This window comes from Fukomys damarensis, unplaced genomic scaffold, assembly GCF_012274545.1.
Source record: "Fukomys damarensis isolate Sample0158 unplaced genomic scaffold, DMR_v1.0_HiC HiC_scaffold_27, whole genome shotgun sequence".
Lineage (NCBI taxonomy): Eukaryota > Metazoa > Chordata > Mammalia > Rodentia > Bathyergidae > Fukomys > Fukomys damarensis.
Genome location: NW_022900939.1, coordinates 22189651 through 22198950, shown reverse-complemented (window position 1 = coordinate 22198950; position 9300 = coordinate 22189651). Strand labels below are relative to the sequence as shown.

The following is a 9300-nucleotide window of genomic DNA, read 5'->3' as shown; positions in this document are numbered from 1 at the left end:
AAATTTTTAAAAAGACAGAATTTTTTTTTTTTTTTTTTTTTTTTTTTTGGTACTGGAGATCAAACTTGAGTCCTTGCGCTCGTGAGGCAGGCAGCGGAACCACTGAGCTAAATCCCTGGCCCCTAATGCCCTAATTTTAAAAAAAACCTTTCCTCAGGTAACATGGCATAAGTTATGTGAGGTCTAAAAAAAAAAAGTTTTTATTCTGGGGATTGAAATCAGGCCATTGGTACTGAGCTACATCCCCAACCCTCTTTTTATTTTTTTAAGACAGGGTCTTACTAAGTTACTCAGCCTGGCCTCAAACTTTCAGTCCTTTTGCCTCAGCCTTCCAGAGTGCTGAGATTACGCTATCCCCACTTTATATTGTTGTTGTTGTTATTGTTGTTTGAGACAGGGCCTCCCTAGTAGCCTAGGTTTGCTTAAGACTTGCTATGTAGCTAAAGCTGGCCTCAAACTCATGATCTTCCTGCCTCAGCCTCCTGAGTGCTGGGATTACAGACATGTACCACCATGCTCAGCTGAGACTATTTCCATAGAAGTATGTAAGAATCATCCCACAGGCTTGCATACATGGTCCATAGTGGACCACACAGAGCTAGCAGCCTAGTGAGTGAAACAGAAGACTATACTCTGCACAGTGGGTCACTCAGGGGATGTGGGAGCTGCTATAGGGTAAGTGTGTGTATGTGAGGTCTCATCCTGGCCAGGAAGCAAGAGCCTGCTTCTTGGGGTAAGTAGAATGTCTGAATTAAGTGTTTATATTCTGGAGCTAGGCTACCTAGGGTTTCCTGTTGCACAACTTACTCAAATATGACTTTGAGCAAATTTCTTAATCACTCTGTGCCTCAATTCTCCCATTTATAAGATAGAGATAATAGCACCTAACTCACAGGGTTACTGTATCAAACGAGTCAGTACAGGTAAAATGCATCGAAGAGGCCTGGTCCATGGTACTTTCTTAGTCAGTGTCAGCTCTCAGGATGATGTCAATAGCCCCCACCCCCTGAATGCACATAACAGTTTTATTGAGATATAATTTACATACCATAAAATTCGCTCATTTAAAGTATACATTGCAGAGGCAGAGGAAGTGGGGAAGGGGACATAAAAAGAACTAAAATGTGTTATGTGTATGTACCAGCTCCCCACAATGAAGATAATCATGTGCTGCAAACATGTACTAATAAAAATAAATTTTAAGGAATAAAGTCTACAAGGAAATTAATATATTCAGAGTTGTACAGCCATTACCACTATGAACTTTAAATTTTGTATCACTGAACGAAATCTTGTGTTCTTTAGTTATCATCTTCCTATTCCCCCACCTGATTTTATTTTTCTATCTATAGATTTGCCTGTTCTGGACATTTCTTGTAAATAGCTTCGCATAATATGTGTGTTTTTTGTGACAGTTTTTATATAACAAAGTGTTTCAGAGTTCATCCATGTTAGAACATTTATCCATACTTTTATTTCCTTTTTATGGCTAATAGACTATCATATGGATACTACTACTACTTATCTGTCCATCAGCTGATGAGCCTCCAGGTTGTTTTCACCTTTCAGCTGTTACCATAATGCTGCTATGGATAGCCCACTTTTATAAAAACATTTTAAGAAGAATTTTAAATATCTCAAAAGCTATAAATAAGATGGGTGCTGTGGTGCACACTTGTAATCCCAGCATTCTGGGAGGCTAAGTGAGAAGAATTGGAAATTTGAAACCAGCCTGGTAACTTAGTGACTTAACAAGACCCTGTCTCAAAAAGTAAAGGGCTAAGGATGTGAGGATGTAGTTTAGTATGAAGGTCATGAGTTCAATCCCCAGTACTGGAAAAAGAAAAACAAACAAACAGTTATAAATAAGTGTGGTCTGTAACAAAGACACAAAAATCCTGAAATTTGGCTATTATCCCCACTTGATACATAAAGAAACAGACTCTGAGGAATTAAAAGGTTAAGAGGACTCAAGGCCATACATCTAGAGGGCAGCTTCCAGGCTTAGCTCTGGCCATAGTAAGGTTAGTGGGAGTGGGATTTGGGAGTCATTTGTTCCTTGTTGCCAGCACAGGGTGCCAACGTTCTGTTGCCCTCTGCCCGCTTTCTCCTCCCAGGTATCCAGGATGTAGAGGTGCAGTTGGAGAATCAAATGGTCTTAGTGCAGACCACTCTGCCTAGCCAGGAGGTGCAGGCACTCCTGGAAGGCACGGGGCGGCAGGCTGTACTCAAGGGCATGGGCAGCAGCCAATTGCGTAAGTGGTCATCATGACTTTGGCGTTGACCTGTCTGGGATTGGCCTAGAGCTGGTACAAATCTAACCATGAGATTCTTGTGCTCTGGTTTGGAGTGGCTTTGGGAATGGGGTGAAAGTTGTATGAGATTCTTTCATTGGCCTTTCTGAGCTGATAATGGGATAGGGCTGGTTGAGGTGGCAAGCCAGGCTAACTGTCCAATATTTTGCAGAGAATCTGGGGGCAGCAGTGGCCATTCTGGGGGGCCTTGGCCCTGTGCAGGGGGTGGTACGTTTCCTACAGCTGAGCCCTGAGCGGTGCCTCATCGAGGGAACCATTGACGGCTTGCAGCCTGGCTTGCATGGGCTCCATGTCCATCAATATGGGGACCTCACAAAGGATTGCAGCAGGTAAGTTATCTGTAATCTTCCTTATACCGCCCTTGGCTACATGCTTTTACATCAGGCCCTCACAAGTACCTGGGAGGCACATAACCCTAGTCTACAGATGAGGAACTGAGGCTCATACAGTTTAGATGACTTATGAAAGGCCCCAAGTGTATAAAAAGGTAGAGCTGGGAGTTCAAATTAAGATCTGACTCTAGGCTCCTACCAGGAACCACCTGACTGCCTCTGAGAGAGATGACTCCTGGAAACAGGAAGGAAAGGATACCCACATCAGGGTGTTTGTCCTGCTATGATACCTTTTGTTGTTTACTCATTTGTGTCTGTCTTGGACCAGAAATTCATTGAGGGCATAACCCAGGCTGTTGGTTCAGTGATGAATGAATGAATGACGCAAATATAGATAGAGAAGAGGGTGGACTGCCTGGCCTGTGAGCTAGTTTGGTTGCCCACCTGGTGCCTTACCTCCTTAGCTGTGGGGACCACTTCAACCCTGATGGAACGTCTCATGGGGGCCCTCAGGACTCTGACCGGGTAAGTGTCTGTGCTGGGCTGGGCATAGAGAGAACCCTTGTTCTCAGAAGCAGGGCAGGCAGCTCTTGGGACCTTTTATTTTCACTTGATCTCTGTTTAGCTTAGGGACCTTTATTCATGTTTTCCATAATCAAGGTCCTGGGATACAACAGTGCACAGCCCAGGGCCTCCCCCCAGGGGCTCACAGTCTAGTAGAGGAGATCACCAAGTCCTGTGGTTGTGGTACAATAAGAGAAGCCTGACACAAACCCTAGGATCCCAGATTCAACACCTGATCCATTCTGAGGGGGGAGGGGCAATGGGAGAACACCTCCCAGAGATAGGAGGCTGTAGAAGTGGAAGATTTTACTAAAAATGCCATCTTGACACTACTTCTCCAACCTTGGAGTTCCATTTTTCATCAGAAAATTCTTGCCCCCATCTTCATGTGCCACCTTGATGATTTTGGCCCTATCTGAATCCAACTAGTAATCTTCATTATTCAATCACTTAAGTTCACTCATTTTTTTCCTTAGGTAAATTTAGTTGTTTTTATTTAGTTTTTTAATCTATCACGGCAAAGTTTCAAGCATATTTCAAATAGAGAAACAAATGTCATAAACTCCTGTTTCCTAATCGTTTGATTTCAAGTTACCAGTTCAAGATCAGTTTTGTTTCTTCTACGTACTTGGCCCATCTTCATCATGACTTTGAAGCAAATCAAGACTTCATTTCATATCATTAAAGTAGATTGTTGACTGACTGAGATGGATCTCGCTATTACGTTGCTCTGGCTGGTCTTGTTTTTTAGACAGGGTCCTGCTTTGGACAATTTAGGCTGGCTTGGAACTCATGGTGATTCTCCTTTAGCCTTCTAAGTGCTGGGATTATAGTTGTGTGCCACCATGCCTAGCTTTCAGCCAGTTTAAACTCCTGGGCTCAACCAATCCTGCCTGAGCCTCCCAAGTAGTAGAACTATAGGTGCACAGCACTTGCCTTGGCTGAGGTAGATTTACTTATTTATTTATTTTTCAGTACTGGGGATCGAACTCAGGACCTTGTGCTTGCGAGGCAGGTATGGCACCACCTAGCTAAATCCCTGGCCCTGAGGTAGATTTTTAAAAATTAATTATTTAATTAATTAATTTATTGGTACCAGGGATTGAACTTGGGACCTTGTACTTTCAAGGCAGGCAGTGGTACTACTGAGCTAAATCCTGGCCCAGGATTGATCGATCGATCAATTGATTGATTTTTGTACTGGGGATTGAACTTAGGACCTTGTGCTTGCGAGGCAGGTGGTGGAACCACTGACCAAGATTTATTTTTAATGAGAAACTTGAAGCTAGGTGTGATGGCACATGCCTATAATCCTAGTACACTGGAAGGCTCAACCAGGAAGATTGCCAAGTTTGAGCCCAGCCCAGCCCAGCCCAAAGGACTGTAGCAGTAGCTCAGTATGAAGGCCCTGAGTTCAATGCCTAGTTCCATCAAAATAAAACAAAACTTGGTATTACTACCTAATATGAAAAACCAGCACTTCTAGCCATAAGAGGAAGATCATTACAAAAATAAATCAATGAAAGCACCCCCCAAAAGCAGGGGAGGGAGGACCTTGCTAGAGTCTGACCTCAGATTCCTGGAGACTGAGACCTGCTTTATCTCTGTCAAAGTGGAAATGAGAGGACATTAGTGAGTTTTTAAACACTTGTTAGCACTGACTTGAGACTTTCTCCTTAATGTCTTCCCAGGGTTTGGGAAACCACTGAAGAGAGGATTGCTTTCCCTCTCAGTGATTTCATGTTCCTTAAGGGCTCCTCATCTGTCTAGTAGCATCTCCCTTCTAGGGGTGTGAGTCCCCCCTGCACTTGGGAGATATAGTCCAAGGGGAAGTTTTGGTTCCTGATGCTGGGAAACTGTCAGCTCCTTCTTATGTCCTCCCAGACACTGTTTATTTTCTTTTGGATGGAAATTTGCTATCTTCTGATACAAAGCCAGTGAGTCTGTGGTATCATTCGAACATACCTGTAACCTGAAAATTTCAAAGTCTACGTGCTCCAAAATATGAAACTTTGGAGCTCATTTAAGAGTTTGAATTTTCAGATTAGGGCTATTCAACTAATATTCAACCAACATGAAAAACTCCAAAATTCAAAAACTAGAAGCAAACACTCTGGCCCCAAGCATTTCAGATAAAGCATATTCAATCTGTACATGTTTCTTAATTCATGTGACTGATTTTTTTAAACTTTTGACAGCTCTGTCTCTTTTCTCATAGTCATAATTTTTTCTCTGTGTCCAGGGAACTTGGAGAGGGGTTTCTGTCTGGTTCTTTGCACAATTAGATGTTTGTAGTCAGGATATTAGTGACCTATTACCTCAAATCAAAGGATTCCAATATTAGGAGTATAAGACAAAAAACATTCATTATCTCACAATTTTATGGGGCAAGAATCTGTGTGCCTCTGGTTCAGATTCTCATGGGACCACAGTCATTTCAGGGCCTGACATGAGCATTTGCTTCCCAGCTTGCTCATGTTGCTGTTGGCAGGCCTGGGATTCTCCCTGGCTGCTGGCCAGACATCAGTCCTTTGCCATGTGGGCCTCTCCCTAGGGAAGCTCATGACATGGCAGCTGGCTTCTCTCAGAACTTGTGAATGAGCACCCCGAATCCACATTCTTATTGTAACCTAACCTGGGAAGTGACACTTGGTGCAGCCCATCCTCAAGGGAGATAAATCACACAGAATGTGAATGTGAATATGGGACGTGTTGTCTGCCTTGGGAGCCTCGAGAGGTGATGCACAGGAATCTAGCAGGAGGAAAGGTGAGAGTGGAGAAGGCAGACACAGCACAGGGACCTGATCAGGCAAAGCCTTGAGATGTGACACAATGGAGCATTTCTGAAGGGCAAGAGATTGCCTCGTGACCTGCATTTTCTCCCTGAAAGTACCGTAGTCAGTAGTCATATTGAACTCAAGCACTTGGGTGTAGACAGAATGAATTGAACAAAAAAGTGAGTGGCCAAGGCCGCCATGATGTCTGGCAAGTTTTTTGTTTGTTTGTTTGTAAGTTTGGACTACAAGATGTATATTAGGGGTCATACCTAGGGAAGGAAAGTGGGAAGACAAGGCAGATGTTGATAGCAGGCTATCTGCTGACCACACTGCACATACATGGGCTATGACTCGACCTTCCCTGAAGGGATATCAGGATGATTCATCTTTTTGTCTACATGGATCTTACTTTATTACTAGGAGGGATTTTCTGTAATTTTATCCTTATAATGTTTTATTATTCCCCAGTATGCATAACCTCTAATCAACCAAGTATTTACATTTTTTAGACATAAACCCTTTTAATACCCTTATTTGCATGATTTTAGAATTATATGGGTTATATTTTGCCACTAGCTGCAAGTATTGCTTTTTTGTTATTTTTTTGCTTTGTTGTACAAACTTTATAGGCAAGTATGGCCCTTCATAAAAAGTTAAGCTTTTTATTAATAGTATATGAATATTTGGCAAGTTTCTTTAGGGTTTTCATTACATGGTTTTGCTTATGAGTACAGAAATTTACATCCAAGCCTAATTGTCCCTTGTCTATCTCCTGATGATCTCTAAGCTTCCTTCTCCTGTCTTTTCATCCCCCTCTAGTCTTTCCTCCTCAGGCATTACTAGAGGGATTGCTGTGAAGCACAGAGGAACTAAGCCATTCCCTCCCTGAAACCCCTATTGGTTCTTTAGTGCCTGAGGGTACAGGCTGGGCTCAGTGTGTAGGTGTGATATTGAAGGCCTCCCCACCAGTACGCTGAGGGGAGGGACTGGAAAGTCTGCTTCTCCCTGACCCCCTGCAGGGTCATGCCTCAGGCCACAGTCCCCAGTCTGCTCCCTAGTCCAGCCCAGCCAAAGACACTCCTCCAGGTTCCATCTTTCTACCACTGAAGTCCCCAACACAGGGCAGCATAACAAAAGTACCAGATGCCAGCAGCAGATGTCCATCTGGATAAGATAAAGCAGAGCCCATGTTCTTTGCAGCTGTCAGCCCCAGCACACACCGACATGCTCTTATCCAGCAGCAAGGGCAGATGGATCAGTCCACACTTCAGGTTCCACGTGCCAGGTTGGGCAGATGTAATTTCTGTGGCTCACCAGTAAGGTCCCATCACCCAAAATTCATCAACTGTTATCCTCACACTGTTTCATAATCACATCTGTTTCACATTTGAGGTCTTGGAGAGGGCCCCTGTATATACTCCTGACATGCCTGGCAGAATGTCTGCCTTGCAAGATATGCTAAGTAAATATGTCATGACACTTTTTTGTAAAGGAAGGTGGACAGAGCCAGTTTTTGGGGCCACGACAAGCCCTTTATTTTCTTGTGTTTCTTTGTTCTTTGGTGCTGGGGTTAGGGAAGTATGCTGGCTGTTGGAATGATCAGGGAAGCCAAGCATGGCCAAATAAAGCCTGAGGAGTTAAAGACTGCCAAGGAGCCACTAGGAGGCTGGGGAACCAGGCTTGGAAAGAAGCAGGAATGTGGCTCTTGGAGGCTGGAAGCAGGGCCAGCAACAGGTTTATAAGAAGAAGGCTGGCTCTTTCCAGTATTCTGGCATTCTGCTCAGGAATTTATTTATGGAGGAGTGACCAGTTGCTGTACTTGAGTCCTGGGCTGTCCTTGATCTAATCAGACTTAGCCATAGGAGGAAGTTGGTAGTTTGGGGAGTTGAGACGAGGAATCCGCTACCAGGAAGCTGGATGATAGCAGCTGTGCCTCATGTAATTCTTTCTTTTTCGGTCTCATTCTAGCACCGTGGAGACCTGGGCAATGTCCATGCTGATGCTGATGGCCAAGCCATCTTCCGGATAGAGGATGAGCAGCTGAAGGTGAGGTGGAAAGAAGGTGGGAACCCTTTCTAATGGACAGTGGGCTGAGGGTTGTTGTCTCTCCTCCAAGGTGTGGGATGTGATTGGCCGTAGCCTGGTTATCGATGAGAAAGAAGATGACCTGGGCCGGGGAGGCCATCCCTTATCCAAGATCACAGGGAACTCTGGGGAGAGGTAAGTGTTGCCACCCAGCAGGAGGCTGTGCTTTACCAGTGGTGCATGGACCCTGGGGGGAACCAGATGAGGGCCTACTCTGACCCCACATCCTTCTGCAGATTGGCTTGTGGCATCATCGCACGCTCTGCTGGCCTTTTCCAGAACCCCAAACAGATCTGCTCCTGTGATGGTCTCACTATCTGGGAGGAGCGAGGCCGGCCCGTTGCTGGTGAGGGCCGGAAGAACTCGGTCCAGCCCCCTGCCCACCTCTGAGCAGAGCTTCATCTTAGATCTGTTCTTCCTCCCAGCTGAATGCCTTCTTCCTCACTTGCCCAGGCCTACAACAACTAGGTGCAACAGTGGCTGTGATGATGCCTTGGCAAACTAAACTTTTATTTTCATAAAGAACTTTGTGTTGTGTTTGTGTCTCTGTGTCCCTTAATGGGCTTGGTGAACATATGGGCTCTCTGTCTCTGTCCTCATCAAGGGTAACCCCTTTGCCCTTAGGAGCAAAACAAAGTCATATTCAAATCCATACATACCCCAGGGGACTTGCTTCCTCCTTGATGTCATAATGTGGGGTCACAGCAGTGATACTTCTGTATATGGCCTCCTCTTCCCCTTCACTATGTCTGATTGGAACCAAATGGATTTCAACCTGTACTGAACTCTGCTTTCCCCAAAGAATCAGAGTGGACCCAGCTGTGGTTGGACCCATACCATGGGATTATGGGAACTTTACTTCCTCCTGTCTTATCATGTGAATATCAGGAAAAGCCAATCTGCAAAGGAGGAGGAATGAGGCAGATGCCCTGAGAGAACCTAAAAGTTGCTAGAAAACCAGGCATGGTGGATCATACCTGTAATCCCAGTACTTGGAAAGCCGAGGTAAGAGAATTACTGTGAGTTCTAGACCAGGATGGGCTACATGGTAGGTTCAAGGCCATCCTGAACTACATAGCAAGACCCTATCTCCAAAAAAAACAAAACAAAACAAAATTTCTGGAGAATTCCAGCATCCCTGGAGTCCCCTATCTTGGCCCTTCCTGAGGCCAGTTGCCTCTTGACCTGGAATTCAAAAAACACTCCTGTATCCCTCTAATGTATGAC

At 44.6% G+C, this 9300-nt stretch overlaps 1 protein-coding gene across 2 annotated transcripts in view; it reads left to right on the top strand.

Annotated features, from left to right (window-relative positions):
* Positions 1-9092, top strand: part of Ccs (copper chaperone for superoxide dismutase) — an 11929-nt gene extending 2837 nt beyond the window's left edge. For both annotated transcript variants that reach the window (XM_010635868.3, XM_010635869.3), the window contains 6 exons: positions 2118-2255; positions 2467-2644; positions 3112-3172; positions 7957-8034; positions 8105-8208; positions 8310-9092. In XM_010635868.3, coding sequence (XP_010634170.1) covers positions 2118-2255; positions 2467-2644; positions 3112-3172; positions 7957-8034; positions 8105-8208; positions 8310-8463 — 713 coding nt within the window. In that variant the 3' untranslated portion in view covers positions 8464-9092. The remainder of the gene's footprint in view (positions 1-2117; positions 2256-2466; positions 2645-3111; positions 3173-7956; positions 8035-8104; positions 8209-8309) is intronic.
* Positions 9093-9300: the final 208 nt, after the last annotated feature.